General features: G+C 41.2%; 1 protein-coding gene across 1 annotated transcript in view; it reads right to left on the minus strand.

Moving 5' to 3' along the window:
* Positions 1 to 17181: 17181 nt before the first annotated feature.
* Positions 17182 to 22595, minus strand: part of LOC112921844 (quinone oxidoreductase-like protein 2) — a 28689-nt gene continuing 23275 nt past the window's right edge. Inside the window, exon 9 of the mRNA XM_026001240.2 lies at positions 17182 to 18448. Within this exon, the coding sequence (XP_025857025.1) occupies positions 18380 to 18448 (69 nt within the window). The 3' untranslated portion in view covers positions 17182 to 18379. The remainder of the gene's footprint in view (positions 18449 to 22595) is intronic.

The raw sequence follows: 22595 nt of genomic DNA on the forward strand, positions 1-22595 counted from the left end.
ATCCGTATGATAGATCTTAGTTCATTAAGAAATCATGAGCTTGGAGTGAGATGAGTTTCATTTCAAAAAAGTAAATTTCAAAAAAAAAAAAAGTAGATCTCATTTCCAAAAAAATGAGAAAGTGAATGCTCATGAATAGGAAACTGGTTTACTAGATTAGGAGACATTTATGTCTTGGAATATTTGAATATCTAGTAACAAATAATACATTAAGAGTTGTAGCAGTTCACATGGAGGGGTTTCTATGGCATACTAACCAAGCCAAAAAATATATATATATTTAATATATATAATATTTAATATATTAATATTTAATATATACAATATATATATAATATGGGATAATATATTCCCTTTCATCGAAGAGATCTTTTAATAACCCCAAATGGGATAACATTATATATTATATATATATATAATTATATGAGTATGTATCTACATAGACAAAAGTACAAAAGATACATATCAGGCAGTTAAAATACTTCCTCTGATTGAGGGAGAGAATGGGTAAGGGCAATGAATAAGGGCCACAAGTAACTTTTTTAAAGACTTCATGATAAGCAGCCTTGCTTATGTCACTCCTGTAAAACTATCTGTATGTGAATGATGTGTGTGCTTAAGGAGAAGTACATGTTAAGTTTAAAAAGTGTTCATTAGATGTGGTTTATTATACAATGGAGTATTACTCAGCCATTAGAAACGACAAATACCCACCATTTGCTTCTACGTGGATGGAACTGGAGGGTATTATGCTGAGTGCAGTAAGTCAATCGGAGAAGGACAAACATTATATGGTCTCATTCATTTGGGGAATATAAATAATAGTGAAAGGGAATATGAGGGAAGGGAAAAGAAATGTGTGGGAAATATCAGAAAGGGAGACAGAACATGAAGACTCCTAACTCTGGGAAATGAACTACGGGTGGTGGAAGGGGAGGAGGGCAAGGGGTGGGGGTGAATGGGTGACGGGCACTTGAAGGGGGCACTTGAGGGGATGAGCACTGGGTGTTATTCTTTATGTTGGCAAAGTGAACACCAATAAAAAATAAATTTATTATTTAAAAAAAAGTGTTCATTAGATGTCTTCAGGTGCTGGAATGCCCTCTGACTTTAATTTCAGTCTTCATCATTTTATGTATACTTCAATTTTTTAAAGATTGTATTTATTTATTTATTTATTTATTTATTTATTTATTTGAGACAGAGAGAGAGAGAGAGAGAGAGAGAGCACACAAAGCGGGAGGAGGAATGGAGGGAGAAGCAGGCTCCCGGATGAGCAGGGAGCCTGACTCGAGGCTGAATCCCAGGACTCCAGAATCATGACTTGAGCCAAAAGCAGACGCTTAACCCACTAAGTCACCCAGGTGCCCAATGCTTCAATTTTTTTCAAGGAAAAACTTTTCATTTTTATAATCAGAAGAAACAATAAAGCTGTTTCTGTTGTATAAAAACAAATAGTATCTTGCCTGAACTATTATGAGGCTGAACTATTCAGCCCCTGTGCTGAATCTTAAATAGACTTGGGGTGTTTTTTTTTTCTCTGTGTGTCCCCCAAACATTCAAGAATTCTAAAGATATTCTGTGCTTCTCTGGAACAGACAAGCCATGCCAAACAGAAATATAAAACACCTTTCTAACCCAGACCTCACACAGCCCTCCTCTCTTTGAGGTTGATGTCAGAGGTGGTGGCTCACTTCCTCACCCTTCTGTGATGTGTAGTGCAGAAGGAATTTCCAGAGCACACGCACAGAGATATTGCCGAGAGTGCTGTGATCCATACTCTCAGGTGATGTGCATAGGGGTGGCCAGAAATCACTTAGGAACATGCCAGTAGAGAAAAAGAAAGAAGCTGGAATTGACCAACCAATCCCCACATTTCAGTAACAGAGCCAGAAAGTGGGAAAGGAGCATTTATTGATCAGTGACCAAATAACCAACATATTTTACATAATTAAAACATGGAAAAAGTCGTGATGCAGTCACTGTCCACCTTTTCTGAATTAAAATGAAGTGAGAATATATGAATATATTTAGATATTAAATTATCTTAATTATGTAAACAATAACACAGAGCTTTTTTTAACTGGAGAAATCATAGAAAATTCAAGACGTCCCATCACCACAAGGGCTGTGTAGCAAGTAGATATATGGATGAATCAGAAGGCATATATTGTTTGTGTTTATTACCCTGGAACTGGGGAATCTCCTGATTTCAAATTTAAATGAGGAAAGCAAGCGATTTTTTTTTTATTTTATTTATTTATGATAGAGAGAGAGAGAGAGAGAGAGAGGCAGAGACACAGGCAGAGGGAGAAGCAGGCTCCATGCACCGGGAGCCCGACGTGGGACTCGATCCCGGGTCTCCAGGATCGCGCCCTGGGCCAAAGGCAGGCCCTGCTGCGCCACCCACGGATCCCAAAAGCAAGCGATTTAGGTAAAATTGCTGAATTATACAATTGTCTTAAAAACAACTTTTTTTTTATAATTTAGAAGTTTTTATTTTTTTTAAGATTGTATTTATTTATTCATGAGAGACACAGAGCGAGAGAGAGGCAGAGACACAGGCAGAGGGAGAAGCAGGCCCCATGCAGGGAGCCTGACATGGGACTCGATCCCGGGACTCCAGGATCACACCCTGGGCTAAAGGTGGTGCTAAACCTCTGAGCCACCAGGGCTGCCCCAAAAACAACTTTTTAAAAAGAAATGTTCTTTCACTTTCAAATACAAAAATCCACAGTAGAGTCCAAATTTTTTTAATCCTAGAAGGATTTTTAATTCCACCCATCATTTTAGACAGAAAAAGAGTCAGAAAGGTTAAATAACTTGTCCAAGGTCAAGTAGAAATTAGGTCTCTGATTCTCAGAGATCATTCCACAACATTATGCCATAAATATTAAGAATAGAGCCTGCCTAACATGACTTGTCACAACTGGAGAAGACACTCCTAATTACCATATTCTTGCTTCGTATGCAAACAGCACCTCCTTAGATTTATGCAAAGGATAGTTAAATACCAACTGCATTTGCCATCTTGTCTCACAATTTGTTTACTGTCTTTTATCTTGATAGTAATCTTTCAACTATATGAAATGAAGGATACATATAGATATCCATAAAAAGCAGAATGTAAATATAAGCCAAATGTGGAATGTCAGTAGTAAATGTTGTAAGAGATCAGGAGAGGGAGAGAAATGTAAGGTAATTTCAAGGCGGGGGGTGGTGGGGGGGAATCAGTGCTAAAAGAGATAGATGAGAATATTCAAAATATGAGCTTTCTTACTTGAGAATACTTCTATTGTTCAGGCTATTATTGCCATATTGGGCCTTAAGTGACACAGGACTCATGACCCTGATCTGAAGGCAATCCTACAGTCTCATTTTCCCCAACTTAAAAAATACACATTTTGAAAATGTGCAAAAAGCATACATCCATATATTCATAAACCTGCGGTTTCCTTGGCTCAGACATCTTGGGTAAATAGGGGAAGTTATATAGACCTATCTGTATATAACTAAACAACAGAATAAAAGGTGGAAAAATGCAATGACTATTATGTCCCAAATACATACCTTTTGGGTCTCCTAGGCACATTCTTTCAAATATCAGCAGCAGATTGGAGGTATTGGCTCTGACTTTGCTAAACCAAAATTCATGGCAGAAAACAAGTACAAATGTTTCTGCTTGAAAGAACTGTAAGCTCTGTCCCTTAAATTAAATTACTTATATACAGCAGACCAAAAATCTTATGTTTACCCACCACAAGACTGAGCCAAGTGATGGGAAAACATCTTGAACTCCCCAGGAGAGATTATGCAAAAAAGATTTTGAGCAGAGGTAGTATGTCACAACAGTTATGTGCATGGGCTCCAAAGCCACACCATCAAGCTGGGGTCCTGGCTTTGCCACTCTCTAGATCCATTGATGTCAGGGGAATCACTGAATCTCCCTTCCCTGGACCTCAGTTTCTGTATCTGTAAAATGAGGTTAGTATTAAGTACCTCAGGGGTTGTTGTGAAGAGTACAGTTGAACTTTGAGGAACACAGGGGTTAGGGTGCCCACTCCTCAGCCCCCTGTGCAGTCAAAAATCCACATATGACTTTTGACCCCTCAAAAACTTAACTACTAATAGCCCACCACTGACCAGAAGCCTTACCAACAACAGTCAACACATATTTTGTACGTTATATGTATTACAATACATATTCTTACAATAAAGTCAGCTAGAGAAAGAAAATGTTATTAAGAAAATCATAAAGAAAATACATTTACAGCACTGACCTGTATTTATCCAAAAAAATCCACAGATAAGTGGATTTCAAACTCATGTTGTTCAAGGGTCAACTGCAATGGAATCATTACAGGTAAAGCACTTAGAAAAGTGCTGCAGTCTATGGTTTATAATAATATTAATTATTATTATTATTTAATTATTACTATTATTATTTATTCCATGCACTCTCCCCGCATGCCACTCTCCCTGTATCTCCGCTTGTTCACCAACTGAGAGATGCTCCCCTCTTTACGAATAAGAAAATGGAAGCTTAGAGAGAGTGAATAATAATGCACTCTGTGTCCCACAGCTAGCACTGATCAAACCAGACTGTTTCCACACCCTTCCAAGTCAGTATTCAAATTTATACAACATAGACCCACTCTTTTGTTTATTCATTCACTCATTCATTCATTGAGAGCTTACTGTGTGCCAGGCACTGTACCTGGTGTTGGGGATCTAGACATGAACTCAGCAGATCAGAAAGGAATTGCCTTCAGGGGCCCCTGGCTGGCTCAGTCGGTAGAGTGTGCAACTCGTGATCTTGGGGTCATGAGTTCGAGCCCCATGTTGGGTGTAGAGATTACTTAAAAACAAAATCTTAAAAACAAAAAAACAGAGGTGCCTATTAGGTATCTGCCTTCAGCTCTGGTCATGATCCCAGGATTCTGGGATCGAGCCCCACATGGGGCTCCCTGCTCACTGAGGAGTCTATTTCTCCCTCTACTCCCCACTCGTGCTCTCCCTCACTCTCTCTCTCAAATAAGTAAATGAATAAAATCTTAAAACAAACAAACAATAAGCAAAGAAGGGAACTGCCTTCATAAAGCCTGTATGCTTGTGAGGGAGACAGATAAGCAAACAAAAATAAATCTATCATGTAATATCAAAAGATGGTAAGTGCTATGAAGAAAATAAGAATGAGCAGAGGATGGAGTGTCAGGGTCAAAGTGGGAGGCTTATTTTAGATAGAAGAGGCAGGGGTACTTCCCTGAGAAGGTGAGATAAATCCAGTGAGGGGTGTTCTACGACAAGATCTGGGGAAAAGTGTGGAAGGCAGAGAGAACAGTAAGTGCAAATGTCTTGAGATAGCAATGAGGTTGGCCTAACAGAGGAGTGCGAAAGTTGGATGCTGGAGGGAGCTGATTTGGAGAGGAAAAGTGTGAAAGAGCCTCTCAAAGAGTAGAGAAGAGAATTAACTGGAGAAATGAGACAGCGTTGCCCGGCAGCACTGTGAATCCACTTGAGCTGTGAGCTCATAAAATTAAGACCAGTAAGCCTGCTGTGCATTTTTCTCCAGCCACATTGGAGATTTGGTGCTTAGATGCAAACACGAGTAGGTGAGTAGTGTGTTAGCAGACCTGGGGGGCTGCCAAGTAAAGGCAGAGAGGGGAAAGAGGCAACGGAGTTGAGCTTACTCCATGGACTCAGGCGGCTGAGGTGGAAGGCAAGGCCTGAGAGCCACGATGCACAGTGACAAGGTATGGGGATGATGGCCTGGTGGACCTAGTGAGACCTAACAATGGCTGGAGTGGGGTTCCAGAGGGAGCGAGCTGCAAGTCAGAAGGCTGCGGCCAGAGAGGGGTGCCAGAAATCGACAAGTACTAGTACTAGTATTAGGACGAGTACACTCATGAGGAACACAGAGCATTACTGAAAGACTAGTTGGCAGAGGTGGGAAAGGGCATTGTCGATCACTTGTACCAGTGGTCTCAAACCTGGCCATGTCCTAGAATGACCCAGGGAGCTCCTAAAATACACACAGACCTCTGATCCTCTAATTCTTCCTCCACTGGTTGGGAGGTAGGGGTGGCAGTGCCTGAGGTTTTTTTAAAAGTTTCCCAAATTATTTTAAAGGGCAGCCAGGGCTGGGGCTCACTGATTTGAGCAGGCCAGCCATCACGAGTGAGGACAGAGGAGTGGTGACAAGCATGGACGTGAGGCAGCAGGGTCCAGGCTGCACTGAAGGAGTGACCTCACACTGCTGGCTGTCCCAACGTGAGAGGCTTATGGAAAATGGATGGCCTGTCCTTCAGAGCTGGTGGGGAGGTTTCAGGGATGAACAATGGTCCAGGAGTGGCCACGAGGAGAAGCGACATCTGCCCTACCATCAAGCCCTGGACTTTTGAGGGGTATGTCCACGTCCTGAGGAGTGAGCCGGGTATCAGTCTGAGCAGAATGGTGAGAGGGACATTCAGAGAAGAGGTTGAGGACATAGTGGGAGGGTGTGGGGGTCAGAGGGTGGGAGATAAAGCCAAATAAGGATCTGTACAGAGCCATGTGGGGAAGGAGGCCCAGGAGTGTTGGATTGAGGGAATCACAAGGGTAATCACAAGATATGATGGGATTGGTAGCAAGGCCTTGTAGGGGAAGATGGGTAATTGTCTTTAATTAAAGCCTCCCTTTTGTATTATATTTAGACTCTTAGGTAGTGTATTAGTTTCCTAAGGCTGCTGTAACAAATTATCCCAAACTTGGTGGCTTAAAATAATAAGAATTTATTTTTTCATAGTTCTGAAGTCTGAAATCAAAGTATCATCAGGGCCATGCTCCCTCTGAAGACTCTAGGGGAGAATCTGTCCTTGCCTTTTCCTAGGTTCTGGTGGCCCCCATAAACCCCTGGCAGCCTTTGACTCATGGCTGCATCACCCCAGTTTCTGTGCCTGTCTTCACATGGGCATCCTCTTCTGTGTCCAAGTCTCTCTCTGCTTATAAGAATAGCAATCATTGGGTTAGGGCCATTCTAATCCAGTGTGACTTCTTCTTAACTTGATTACATTTACAGAGACCCTATCTCCAAATAAGGTCATAGTCATGGGGGGCAGCCCGGGTGGCTCAGCAGTTAGCACTGCCTTCAGCCCAGGGTGTGATCCTGGAGATCCAGGATCAAGTCCCACATCAGGCTCCCTGCATGGAGCCTGCTTCTCCCTCTGCCTGTGTCTGTGCCTCTGTGTGTGTGTGTGTGTATGTCTCTCATGAATAAATAAATAAATAAAATATTTTTTTAAAGGGTCATAGTCATGGGTACTGAGGGCTAGGATTTCAACACACCTTTTTGTTGGGGGTACACAACTGAACCACAACCATTCATGGAGGTGATGTGACAGCTGAGGCAGTGTCCTTACCCAAAGAATACGTGCTCTTGGGGCTGCTATTAAAGCCATTGGCACCTGGGTGACTCCATTGGTTAAGTAGCCAACTCTTGATTTCTGCACAAGCCATGGTCTCAGGGTCATGAGATTGAGCCCTGCATCAGGCTCCACACTCAAGTGGGATGTCTGCTTCAAGATTCTCTCTCTCCCTCTGCCTCTCCCCCTGCTCACTCGCTCTCTCTACCAAATAAATAACTCTTTAAATGCACTGAGAGCCTGTCACCACAAAAGAGGGCAAGCTATAGGCCTGCTTTAGAGACCTCAGTTCCAGGGCAGAAAAAGGGAAGTCTCACCAGACACATATGTAGCTTGGTGGGCTGTCCTCAACTCTGTCTGAGTGAGAAAACAAAGCTGATTCAGTGGAAACCCATCCTTATAGTGGATAAGCAATTCAAAAAACTTTGTGTTTATGGCAGGTCAGCAGTATCCTGAACAAATGAATAGCACACATTTGATGAGAAGCTAAAAATTGACAAGATAATGAAAGCCTAAAAGATTTCCTACCATCTCACTATTAGCATCAGGCAGTGAAATTGGAGAGATAAAGACAAAGGAAATAACCTCTGGTATGCTACAGAACCCAAATTTAGTAAGATGGATGATGTATATCAATCAATGATCAAGGACTAAGTACCTATTATTGCAACATTGACACAAGAAAAATAAAACGTGTGGCACCATCCTGCAAAGAACCTATCCACCAGTTAAGGATGTGAAAACACTAGAGCCACATATTAAAGACAAGTTCCAGTTAACTGTTAAATTGTATGGCATAGATAGGCTCAGTAATACAGAAATCTCCAAATAGGAGAAATTAATGATTCCAGGGTTACTCAAATCGGGCTTTCTGGAGTTTGATAAGTATTTCCTGGGAATTTGTTTTGTGTACCCCAGGCACTGGGCTGGACCCAAAGTCTTCAATCCTCACTCTCCGAGGCAGTCAGCATCTCAGTTTTCCAGGGGAAGAAACCAAGGTCCTCACACGTAAAGCGACTTGCTCAAGGTCAGACAGCTTGTGCCAAGTTAGGGACTGAACCCAATCTTTTATCCTCAAGTCCATGGCTTTGTGTACAATGCATTGAAGGGTGAGTAGAGTTTGGATTGGCAAGAAAACAAGGAGAGTGTTTTATGTGTGGGAAATAGGATGAATATTTTATTATTACATTTGGCTAATTGGCTCCTGAGAGCCAGCCTGTATCCCCAGATGATGAGCTGCTGTCATTCCTCCAGCTCTTAAAATATCTGGGGCAGTGAGAAGAGGATCACAAGGTCTCCTTATGGTTATTTTTAACTTAAAAATAACCTTTAAAGAAAAGGAGAGGATAAAAATGAAAAAAAAAAAGTATCAGAAATTTTACAAGCTGAAGTCAAAAGGGAGCTGTTCAATGGGAACAGCTAGGTTATAGCCCCTGACTTCGAAGCTGCAGGGAGGCGTCCCTGGTGGGTCACGGTGGTTCCTGGCTCCATCAGCACTGAGAACGGTGGCCTGGAATCTACATCAGAAAGTAAACCCGAGACAGGAGCAAAGACTGAAGGCAGGAGATGTACAGGTGCTGGTGCTACTTCCCCAGACCTGCCTTCAAAAAAGACATTGCCCTTGATTCTTTTTCAAAGAAGTAATGGAGAAAGGGATTCAATGCACCTCGTCCAGCTTCTACCACCAGCTTTTGCATATTTCAGGACAAAAGGAAAGCAATTATTCTCTATAATGTGAAAGTGGCACCGATTGACATGTGAATGATGCTCTTATGAGAAATAAAAATGTTCTGGGTATTGCTTTATGTTTTTTGAGACAAATGAGCCATAATATAACCCCCCTGCACAGCTTTCACATCAACTCAAAGACACAAGGAATGAAGAAACCCTAAGTGCCAGCAAATATGTCTCCCAGGACCTCAAAGTGAAAGGTCCCACTGTGTCACGTGCCCAAAGCAGCATGTAAGAATAGTGAGAAGGGCACTTTCCTACACGGGGTTCCAGGCGGGGAGGAAAGTGTCAGATAAAGGTCCTGAGACTAAGGAACTTATTTGCTAGTTGTATCTATGTATAAACCAAGACCCTGATCATAGCAAATGTTCACTAAATGCTGAACATCGTTGGAGGCTAAGACTAACAGAAACCATGCAATGAGACAACGATGCAAATCCACAGCTCTCTAAAGCTACATTGTGTGCTATGGGAGTTTCTATGAGAACAAGATGAAAATGAGCTGGTTTCACAGAGGAAATGAGCCTTCAGTGGGGGTCCTGAATGGATATAACTTGCATGGAAAGGGAATGACGGGAGCCTGGTGCAAAGAAATTCATTTCTTTGGGCGCTGTGTATGTGCACCAGACACACATGAGCAAAGCCCATCCTGGTCCCCACATTCACGGAGCTCATCATCTAACAATCCATCTCCTTAGAGGAGAGGACTGATAGATCATGACAAAAGCCGATGTTTATTTAGGGCCCATGATGTGCCAGGCTCTTGACTAAGTGCTTCACAAATATAACCTCATTTGACCTCACTGCAACTCAAGGATAGAGGGGTTACTATTACCATCATTTTGTGGACTGGAAGCTGAGCCTGCACAGCTAATTAGTGCTGAGGCCAAAATTCAAATCCAGAGCTGTCTTGGCTGTGGGCCTTTCTCCTTCCACTAGGACTTATAGGAAATGAGGTCAGGGGAGGTTGTATGGTGGAGTGCTTGGAAGCCAGGCAAAGTAGTTCATATTTGCCGAGAAGTTATTTGATGGGGCGCCTGGATGGCTCAGATGCCTAAAGCGTCTGCCTTTGGCTCAGGTCACAATCCCCGGGTCCTGGGATCAAGCCCCACATTGGGCTCCCTGCCTAGCAGGGAGTCTGCTTCCCCTCTCTCTCTTCTTATGTCCTCTCCTTCTGCTGCTCCCCTTGCTTGTATGCTCTCTCTCTCTCTCTCTCTCTCTCAAATAAATAAAATCTTTTTTTAAAAAAGAAGGTTATTTGTTATCAGTTCTCTCTTCCTGCTGTTCCTGGATCTCCTCTGCCAAAGTCAGATTCCCTAGGGATACACATGAGATCCAGAAGACCCTCCAGGCAAGACACACTCTCCCTCCAGCTCTCCATTGGCTTTCCGGCAGAGCCAACTGCAATGGCCGTCTTGAAAGGAAATTTCAGAATCGTTACTTTTCTCTCTCCCTTAAATTCTAAACCTATAGATGCTATTAAAAAAACAGTCCTCATGGTTTTCTCACTCGGCCCTGTCCTCATCTTTTTTAGTTTTCCTAAGATCTGCAAGAACCCTCGAAGTCACTGGAACACCCCAGGGTTTTTGTTTGTTCTCAATTCTTTTTTAAGATTTCATTGTTTAATCTCTACACCCAACATGGGGCTCAAACTCACAACCCCGAGACCAAGAGTCGCATATTCTACCAACTGAGCCAGGCAAGAACACCCCAGTTTTTAGGTGGCATCTTACTACCCAAAACATCCAAAGGAGAAAGATGCTTAAAGGTCTCCTTACCTATTATTTATCGTTACTTCTCCACCTTCAGAGAGGAAAAGGGGGTGAAAGAAGAGCAATCTGCCCACTGTCCCCTTTCCTCAAGGACGAGGGATTGTCCCTGCCCTCTGAGTTCTTCTTTTCTGAGCTGGGAAACACTGCTCCCTAATGAGGCCCGATTCAGGAAGGACAAGGTGAAGGGCAACCCACCTAAAGGAAATGGAATTGGCAATGCAACAATAAAAGTGGAAATTCTCATGCCCATATGAATATGTTTACCAACTACAAAACACTTTCACAGACATCCCTTCAGCTGAATCTCTCACAATAGTTAGGCAGGTTTCAATGTTGATATTACCTTTTTTTTCTTTTTGCAGATTAGGAAACTGAGGTACAAAAAAAAAAAAAAAAGAAGTGACTCCCTAGGGTCAGAGAGGTAAGACTTGCAGCCAGGCCAGCTGAGCTCCAACTCTATGCTTTATCCTCTCTGGCACATCCACTCAGGAATCTTGATCTGGACAAGGACGCTAGATGGGTACAGGAAAACTTCATGGCCATGCTCTATGGTGCCATCCTCCAAGATCAGGGAGATTTACCCAGTTGTTTTTTTGGTTTTTTTTTTTTTTTAAGATTTCATTTATTTATTTGAGAGAGAGGGCAGGAGCAGAGGGAGAGGGAGAAGCAGTCTCCCCACTGAGCAGAGAAACCAACTCAGGGTTCCATCCTGAGACCATGACCTGAGCTGAAGGAAGATGCTTAACCAACTGAGCCACCCAGGCACCGCCCAAATTGTTTTAATTTCATTTTATAATCTCCTATGAATCCATCTTCCAATACACATCTTTCTCTTATGTTCGATTTTGATCCTAGCAATCTTTAAGAGTAGTAAGTTCCATATGTGTACTATTCCTATGTAACAAAGTGCTATTTTTACTTTGCCCTAAAACTATTTCTTTAAAATGATAAAGTTGTCCCTAGCTCTGGGATTTAATAAGTTCATATTTTTATCCTATGATTTTCATTATTTTAAAAATTTCAATCATCTTCCCCTCTCAGCCTGTGTCTTTCCAGAATGAAGAGCCCTAATTCTTTTATCATCCCTCACAAAAGAACCCTTTCTACCCTCTGGATCAATTTAGGTGTCCTTCTCTAGACCTTGTCTGCTTCTGTATGTCTTTGAGGTACATCAGATCATCAGGCGTGCATCACTTTGTCCATTATTCTATATAAAAGAGCACAATGACTTCAGCTAAAATAGAGTGCAGAAATATTTGAGAGATGCTTTTAAAAAATCAAACCATTCCTTTGCTCCATGTCAGCCCAACAAATGCTGAAAAAAGATACATTTTGCTTCAATTCTGAAATGAATTTGAACACACAGGTACTAGACAACCTCCCAATCTGTTAGGAGAACGACAATTCACAAAGTGCTTTCACATACATGATCTTATTTGACCATCACATGAACCATGCAAGGTAGAAAAAACATATCATGATCTTCATTTTTGACATGATAAGATTGTAAAGATGAGTCTAGCACAAAGTCAAACCGCTGGAATTAGAGCCTGAGTCACTGGTCCTCCATTGAGAGAATGATGCTTTATCCACTGTGCAAGACAGCCTTCCTGATAACCTCTTGTGATTTATGTTAAATCACCAAACTATCCCTCTCAAACTAACTCTCTTTCAGTGGTCCACCATGCAGTCACGAAATACTCTACAGTCCTGGGATCCCTGGGTGGCGCAGCAGTTTGGCGCCTGCCTTTGGCCCAGGGCGCGATCCTGGAGACCCGGGATCTAATCCCATGTCGGGCTCCCGGTGCATGGAGCCTGCTTCTTCCTCTGCCCGTGTCTCTGCCTCTCTGTGTGTGTGTGTGTGTGTGTGTGTGACTATCATAAATAAATAAAAATTAAAAAAAAAATACAGTCTCACTGAGAGGAAGGATGCTTGCGGTTGGTCTGGACCCTCTTCCCTTCTCTCTCCATGCTGCCTCTACAATCTCATCACAGGCATCAATAGTACCTCCATGCAAATGACACCCAAATTTGTATCTGAGAGGCCACACCTTTCTTCTGAGCACTGAGCAGATACATAAAATTGCATAGTTGACATCTGGATGTCTCAGTATGTACAAAACCTCATCTTCTGACCTTATCACATCCCCTGCCACTGCCAAAACCCAATTCTCTTCTGATGTTTTTTCTTCTCAAGTACCTATCTGGGAAGCTAGGAATCATCTTGACATTTCCTCCCTCTGTCCTCCACCAATCCTGTCTATATCCAATCTAATACCAAGTTCTTCCACTTTTACCTTCTGCAGAGCTCTCTATCCTTCCATTTCTTTCCTTCCCCTCATCAGCACCTTAGTCCCAGATAGCCTCCTCTTCCATTTGGACTTTTATGGATTCCTAGCTGGTCTGTTCCTCTCCAATACTCTCTCCCCACCATAGCCAGGAGGATTCTTCCAAAATGCTGTGTTGGTCATGCCACTCCTACCCCACCCCTGCTTAGAGCACTTCATGGCATCACATTTTTTTAAGGTCAGGGCACAAACCCATAACTGGTTCACAGGTCCCTGCCTTATCTGGGCCTGCCAGCAGCCTCATCTCATAACACCTGCTTCCTTTTCTCCCATTCCAGCCCCACTCCCCTTCTGTCTGCCCCTCTCACTCACAGGCTTTCATTTGCCACATGGCTGGCCCTACAAGATTCTTCCCTGCCTACTTAAATTCCTAGAATTAAATGTTCTAGAAGCCTCCATCTTCAGTCTCAAGGGTTTTTCCTCAGAGATACCTTTCATGACCTCCTTGAGTTACATTCCCTCATTATACTTTATAGGGCACTAATTTGACATGGCTTTGTGGTTTTAATTAATGTCTGTCTCCTCTACTAGATTTGTAAACTTCTGTTCACCATCATATATGCCCTGTGCTGTGCTAAGCTTGGCACATAGAGGCACAACCATGTTTATTACATCAAGGTGAATAAATGAATAAGACCACTAAGGAAATGGTTGCATAAATATACATCCTCATTATGGAACACTAAGCAGCTGTTAAAAAGAATGAGACATCTGGGCAGCCCCGGTAGTGCAGTGGTTCAGTGCCGCCTGCAGTCCAGGGTGTGATCCTGGAGACCTGAGATCAAGTCCCACATCAGGCTCCCTGCATGGAGCCTGCTTCTCCCTCTGCCTGTGTCTCTGCCTCTCTCTCTCTCTCTCTATCTCTCTCTCTGTCTCTAATAAATAAATAAAATCTTAAAAAAAAAAAGAATGAGACATCTATATTTACTAATATGGAATGACGTTCATGACATATTACTGATTAAAAGCCGTACATTACACAACACTGTGCATACTATGATCAGTTATTTTTTAAATCTATGTATGCCTTTATTTTAAAAACAACAACAGGGGCTCAGCCAGTTGAGCATCTGCCTTCAGCTCAGGTCATGATCCCAGGGTCCTGGGATCGAGTCCCACATTGGTCTCCCTGCTTAGAGGGGGCCTGTTTCTCCCTTTCCCTCTGCCCCTCCTCCCTGCTCATACTCTCTCTCTTTCTAATTAATTAATTAATTAAAACAAAAAAACCTCTGGGGGCACCTAAGTGGCACTTAGTCAACTAAGAGCATCTGCCTCTTAGTTTCGGCTCAGGTCATGATTTCAGGGTCATGAAATTGAGCCCCACATCAGGCTCCACATTCAGTGTGAAGTCTATTTGGGATTCTCTCTCCTTCTCCTGCTGCCCCTCCCTATCCCAACTTGAGCTCTCGCTCTCTCAAATAAATAGATAAATAAATTCTAAAAAGAAAAAAACTACCTCTGTATGTATGCATAGGTGTGTATGTGTTTAAAGGGCCTGCAAGACCATTGGGAAACTGCTATAAGAGAATGAGAATAAGACAAGCTAGAGAAAAACAGAATAATTTCTATCCATAAACTGCTTGTTGATTTGACATTTTTCATGTCATGATTTTAACAATACCATTTTTAAAAATGAGACAATTCACTAAAGTTTAGGAAACGGTTTCTAGTTACAGCAAAAAATAATAATAAAAACAATAATAATCACTTTGTATGGGATTCCTCAAAAATAGCAAAGTTCCAGAAGCCAGCATACTTGCAGAACAGAGCTTCAATCCAGCAATAAGCTGTGGCAAAGATGCCAAAGGAAGAGAATAATGAGACATGCCAGCATTTGTTTGCTTAATTTGCTTCCCTTCACATGACTTTCATAAACAATAAATATTTTGAAAAATCACTGCTTATTGGTTCACTTAAACAATCTGAGAAACAAAGTAAGTGAAAGAAATAAGAGCGTACATTTTCCTGAGTTTAATTTTTTGGTTGAATACAAGTGGTTATGTGAGGACACCTTTATTTCTCTTCACTTGCTAAATAACAAATCTTTTTGGTCTTTGCCATAGCTCTAAAGACAAGATAGCTTCCTAAAGCCACAACCTATGTGGCTTTAGGAGCAAGGGCAAATATACTGGCAATGTATAGACAAGATGAATCCATGGCTAATAGCACAAAACCTCACTCGGGTTGTTGAGAGAAGTGCTTGCAGGTGGACAGACCCACAGTTAGTGGAAAAGAAGAGGTAGGTGCGTGGGAGTGATTTCTCCAGCAGCCAGCCTGCAAGGAAGAGCTGGGGAGTCTGTGAATATAGAATAAGTGCTGTCACTTGGAGCCGCATTGATTCTTTTTTCAGACTAATGGCTCAGATGGTGGAAAAACCAAACGATGACTAAAATATGAGTCAAATGCTTTCAAATCAAATCATTCCAATGAAGCAGGAATATGGCAAGCAGAGAGCAGGTCATTAGAGGTTCTAACCAATACTTGTTAAACCCGATGAAATTCACTCACCTTAATGACTGCCTCTTTCAATCTAAGTCATTTTGACATTAGTGGGCTGAGGACAATCGATCTTTATTGCTAGTGACACCAACTGATCAGCTCTGAATAGAGGGAAAGGTAGCTCCTGGCTGTGCTTGTGCACTTGTCCCAATCCTGATTTGTCTCCCTTTTCTCCTGGGGTCTGTCCAGCATGTCTTCAATTATCCCAAAGGATGTCAGGAAATTTTAAAATTGGCCTCAGAGTTGGTGTCTCGATATTTTTGAAAACCAACTTTCATTTAAATACAAAATAGCTCATTTTAAGAAGAAGTAAGGTTGGGGGGAAGCATAAGGAGAGGCTTACCATTAAATGGAACCTCAGGGCACACAGCTCCCAGAAGGTGTGGAAGAGGAGCAGCATGGGCTCTGACCCTCACAGAAGTACCACATGGCCCACAAGAGACCCAAGGGGGCTTTCCCCTCTCCCTCCTTCTGCTACTTTCTGAGTTTCAAATTCTTTCCCCAAATGTTCACTCCTTATTTTACAATTCAATTCTTCCAGAAGCTTTTTTGGTGAGATCCTGAGAAGACAGGTGTTTCCAAATGGCCTGAGGTACTTCTCAGAAAACAAAGCCTCTTACCACATTTATTGGAATAAAACATCATGAAGAATAAGTAAAAGTACACCTATCCCTGTAGTGGTGTCAGGCATCTCTTTTATCACCATCCCATACTCTTGTTTTTTGGGAATATCACTCACAGAGTAGGAGGAGTAGAGAACAAAGTTTGGCATCAACAAGTGTAGAGGGCTTCACCCCACAGACCAGAGACTGTGAGCAGAGACTGGAGCTTATTTCAGCCTAAGCTGGACACTCTATTCACACTCTCTGTTCTCTTCCCTGAATGTATTCATTTAGGTGTGACGGTAATATGTTGTGGGGTTTTTTTTTTACATTTTTATTGTGGTAAAACATACATAAGATTTTTTAAATGACCATTTTAACCATTTTTCAATGTATAGTTCAATGACATTAAGTACATTCGCATTGTCATGCAACCATCACCACCATCCATCTCAAAAACTTTTGTCTTCCCAAACTGAAACTCTGTACTCACTAAATATTGACTCCCCATTTTGTCGCCCACCCTCCCCCAGGCTCTGGCAAGCACTATTCTACTTTCTATCTCTAGAAATTTGACTCTTCTCAGTACTTCCTGTAAGTGGAATCAAACCATATTCATCCTTTTGTGACTGGCTTATGTCACTTAGCATAGTGTCTTCAACGTTCATCCATATTGTAGCATGGGTCAGAATGTCCTTTCTTTTAAAGACCAGATAATATTCCATTGTTTAGCTACTCCACATTCGGTATACCCATTCCTCTGGGATGGACATTTGGCTTGTTACCAAGGTAACATATTCTTAACTTATTCCCACAATTTAGACTTGTATATAATTTAAAATTAATTCAATTTATTGAGTGTTTAATAAGGGTAACTCACTGTGCTAGGTATTGTGGGAGATACAAAGGTGAATCAGACACAGTACCTACTCTCGAGGAACTTAACGCTACATTGGGAGAGGAGAAAAAGAAGGAAAAGTGACTAGCATTTGCTAATAGATTACCACACACCAGGTACTTTGCCCAATCACTGCATGTATGGCTCATGGCAACATTATGAGGTAGATACTGTAACATCTACTTTCCAGTGAGAAAATGAAGGCTCCTGGAGCTTCGGTAACCACCTCTGAACTGGTGAGACTGGGATTCAAACCCACATCTTAGATACAGAATCCTGTGTTCATTCTATTAGACCAACTGCTCCTTTTGGTGCAAGACAGAATGTGACAAATCCTGAGAGAAAAGCTACAGGAAGGTGGAAGGGAAGAATTGAGCACCCTCCTGAGGTGACAGGCCAGCCTTGGAGGTCAGGAGGGCTTATGTTTGACAAAGATAAGGAAGTAGAGGAAACCGCCTGAGCAGAGCAAAGGAGGATTGGCAGGAATCTCTGTAAGTGTGTACAGAGAGGCCAAGGTGTTGTGTGACATAAGGCTGTGAGGCAGAGCAGGCACAATCAAGGGCATAAAGAAAGGCTAGCTCGAAGAGTCTGAACTCCACCATGTAGACAATGGGAAGCCATTGCAGGTTTTGAGTCAAAAAACAGTCACAGCTGTCCTTTGGGAAGGTCACCATGGCAACAATGTATAACAAAGATGGAGGAGTGGGGCGGTAGTTTAAAGCCAGTTAGGAAGCTACTGGAATTAGCAAATGAGACATAATTAGGCAGAATGGGAAAGAGGATATGGATGTGAGAGATTCTCTTAGAGGTTGGGATGACAGAACCTGGCCATTGATGCATTATGAACAGGATGACCATACAGCCTGCTTTGCCTGGGACCCTGGCTTCCCTGGTTTAATTACAAATAGCATCCTTTCACATTCAGACATCCAAGTTAGGACAATAAAGGATATGTCACACTAATTACAAGGAATAAGAAAACAGAATCAAAGGTGACTCTAAAAGACTTTGAACCTGGATTAATAAGGAAAGTGGTAACACCTTTAGAAACACAGGAGGGAAATGAGGTATTTTGGAAAGATGATGAATTTGGATTTGGACATGCTGAGTTTGCTGCTGAGGCAAGGATTCATTTAAGGGAGATAAGCACCTTGCCCGTGGATTTGCGCTGTATCACATGAAGGAAGGCATCATTGACCTAAAAAATTAAAAAAAAAAAGTGGTCACACTCGCATATTGCAATAAGCATTTGTTGGTAGTCTGAATCTTAAAATCGTTAAATATTAAGATGTGTCTCCAATGAACTATATACAGCTAACTATGCAATACTAACTAAATAATTAATCACCACAAACTCAAAGGAAAACAATAATATTTATGAATAACCCAACCTCAGAATTTTTCGGTCGAAAGTATAATTTTCAATAATGTCAGATAAATGACAGCAGGTAAAAAGCCTCCAGGCCTGTCCATAATCTTTTGCAATATTTCTTTGTCTTCTAGTTTTTGAAAGAATGCAGCCACTGCCAGAAAAATCAATAGTTTAATATTTTACAACTTTTATCTTTTTATTAAAATTGTCCTGTTTCCAATGTAACTGAAGTTGCAATCTATCTCAAATCCTATTTTTTAGAAGAATAATGTTATAAAACATAAATTAAGAAACAGCCGCAGTAATCAAGACAGTGTGATACTGGCAAAAGAATAGATAAACAGATCAATGGAACAGATTAGAGTCCAAAAATAGACCCACACAAATATAGGCAACTGATCCTTAACAAAAGAGCAAAGGGAATTCAATGGAGAAAAGAAAGCCTTCTCAAGAAATGTTGCTAGAAGTATCGGACCTCCATATGTTAAAAAAAAAAAAAGAAGAAGAAGAAGAAGAAAATGACGACGACGACAAAGAATCAAGACACTATACATCTTTCACAAAAGTTAACTTAAAATTAATCCTACACCTAAATGGAAAAGGCAAATCTATAAAACTTCCAGAGGAAAACAGGGGAAAAAAGTCCAAGGCACCTTGGATCTGGCACTGAGCACCAAAGCATGAGAAAAATTGTTTAAGTTGGACATCATAAAATTACAAACTTCTGTCTGCAAAACACACTTGGGAAAATGAGAAGACCAGCTCCAGCCTGGGAGAAAAATCTTTGTAAAATGCATGTCTAATCAAGAACTTGTATCTAAAATATACAAAGAATTCTTCAAACTCAACAATAAGATGGATTCCCTAGCTGGTTCAGTCAATGGAATGTGCAGCTCTTGATCTCAGAGTTGTAAGTTCGAACCCCATGTTGGGTGTGGGAATGACTTCAAAATAAAATATTAAAAAAAAAACCCTCAACAACAACAACAACAAAAAAAACAACCCAATTAAAAAGCAGCAAAAAATCTGAACAGACAGCTCATCAATTAAAGACAGATAGTAAAAAGCACATGAAAAGATGTTAAACATCGTATGTCATTAGAGCAATGCACAGTAGAACAAGATACCACCACACACCTATCAGAAGAGCTAAAATCCAGAGCACTGACAGCACAAGATGCTGGCAAGGATGTGGAACAATAGGAACTTTTCATTCATTGTTGGTGGGAATACAACATGGTACAACCACTCTGAAGGACAGGTTGGTAGCTTCTTACAAGGCTAAACATAATCTTACCATGGGATCCAGCAATCACATTCCTAGGTAATAGATTGAAAACTTATGTCCACACAAAAACCTGCACACAAATGTTTACAGCACCTTTATTCAAGATGGTCAAAGCTCGGGAGCAACTGAGATGAATGAGAATGAGTAAACAAACTATGGTACATCCAGGCAATGGGATTTATTCCATGATAAGAAAAAATGAGCTGGGATCCCTGGGTGGCGCAGTGGTTTAGCGCCTGCCTTTGGCCCAGGGTGCAATCCTGGAGACCCGGGATCGAATCCCACATCGGGCTCCCGGTGCATGGAGCCTGCTTCTCCCTCTGCCTGTGTCTCTGGGCTCCCGGTGCATGGAGCCTGCTTCTCCCTCTGCCTGTGTCTCTGCCTCTCTCTCTCTCTCCCTCTCTGTGACTATCATAAAAAAAAAAAAAAAAAAGAGCTATCAAGCCACGAAAAAACATGGGAGAACCTTAAGTGCATACTGTTAAGTAAAAGAAGCCGGTCGGAAAAGGATACATACTATATGATTCAAACCATATGACATTCTGGAAAAGCCAAAGCTATAGAGACGGTAAGATCAGGGGCCTTCAAGGGTCAGGGTAGAGAGCAGGGGTGAAAACGTGGTGCCCAAGGGATCCTTTAGAGCACTGAAGCTATTCCATATGATACTGTAATGTTGGATACATGACATACATTTGTTTTGGTAAAACCTATACCACTATACAGCACAAAGAGGGAACGCTAATGTAAACTGTGGACTTAGAGTTAATAATTATGTATCACTATTGGTTTGTCAATTATAGCAAATGTACCACACCAGTGCAAGATGTTAACACTAGTGGAAACTGGGTGATAGAAGAAATACATGAGAATGCTCTTTACTTTCTGTTGAATTTTTCTGTAAACCTAAAACTGCTGAAAAAGTAAAGTCTCTTGATTCTTTTTTTTTTAAAGATTTTATTTATTCATGAGAGACACAGAGAAAGAGGCAGAGCCATAAGCAGAGGGAGAAGCAGGCTCCCTATGAGGAGCCCCATGTGGGACTTGATCCCAGGACCCCAAGATCACACCCTTATCCAAAGGCAGATGCTCAACCACTGAGCCAACCAAGTTCCCCAAATCTCCAGATTCTTAATAAGTAATAAATGCAAAAAATTAAAATTGGAAAAAGAAAAGAATGGAGGAAAATAGAAGTGTCATTATTTGCATACAACATAATAATCTACGTAGAAAAACTAGTCAAAGCACAGACAAGCAAATATGAAAAGTCAGCAAGATTGTGAGGGATGAGATCAACTAACAAAAATTATTGACATTTCTCTGTATCAAATATAATCAACCAGGAAATATAACAGAAATAAAATAGTGCTCTCCAAGGCAACAAAAACAGTAAAGTACTTATAATTAACATAACTAAGAATGATCCACAAGACTTTATGGAGAAAAACTTTAAGATTTAAAAACTTGAAAAGATCTGAATAAATAGCAATATATCCCTGCTCACAAATGAAACAACCTAACATTGCAAAAATATCAATATCCCTCCCCAAATTAATATATAAAGTCAATCCAATTCCATTCTAAATTTCAGCCAGATATTTTTTAGGAACTAAATAAATCTATTCCAAAATTTATCTAAAAGGATAAAGATTCCCAAAGAGCTAAATCAAATTTAAAAAACAACTGTGGTAGAATAGTGACCCTTCCAGATATTAAAATATACTTCAAAGCTACAAAGATAAAAACAGTATGATACTATTATAGGAACAGAAATCTGAATCAAGGAAATAGAAAAGAAAGCAGAGTGTATCTGGGAACCTGAAATAAGATGGAGGTAGCACCACATGAATCAATGGAGAAACAATGAACTACTGGTCCAGGAAAACTCGCTCACTACAAGGAGAAAAATAAAACTTGGTTACCTGATTTATATCCAATACAGAGGTGACTTCAGATGGATTAAATCCTTAAGTGTGAAATAAAAGTATAAAGTTAGTAGAGAGGGGTGCCTGGGTGGCTCAGTCTGTTAGGCAGACTCTTGATTTCAGCTCAGGTCATGATCTCAGGGTCCTGGGATCAAGCCCTGCGTTGGGCTCCATGGTCAGCAGGGAGCCTGCTTATGATTCTCTCTCCCTCTATCCCTCCCTCCACTCATGTACTCACTCTCTCTCTCTCTAAAATAAAGCAATATTTAAAATAGAGATGAAGATCACTCTGCACCCAGATATGACAGGACTTTTTAAACATGTCCCAAATAGCACTAACCCACAAGACAAAATATCGATGTGTTTCATTACATTAAATATAGACAAAGGTGACAGAGAAATGACAAATTTGGAAGGACAGACTTTTGCAAAGTCACAAACTAACATCTAGAACCTTGCTACTCTTGGGCAGTTCAAGGACCATAGGCTTCTGCGTCATCTAGGAGCTTATTAGAAATGCACAATCTGGAGTCCCCAGCCACCTTTACCGAATCATAATCTGCATCTTAACATGATCCCCAGGTGATTCATATGCCCAGTAAAATTTGAGAATTACAGATTATAAAGGAACTTCTGCACTAGAAAGGGACAGGAAGCCCTGTAGAAAACTGCATGAAGGGCTTAAGTTGCTAAACCTGAATGTTTACCAAATCTTACATTGATTAGAAATCAGGGAAATGCGAATTAAAATCACAAGATGCCA

This window comes from Vulpes vulpes, chromosome 13, assembly GCF_048418805.1.
Source record: "Vulpes vulpes isolate BD-2025 chromosome 13, VulVul3, whole genome shotgun sequence".
Classification (NCBI taxonomy): Eukaryota; Metazoa; Chordata; class Mammalia; order Carnivora; family Canidae; genus Vulpes; species Vulpes vulpes.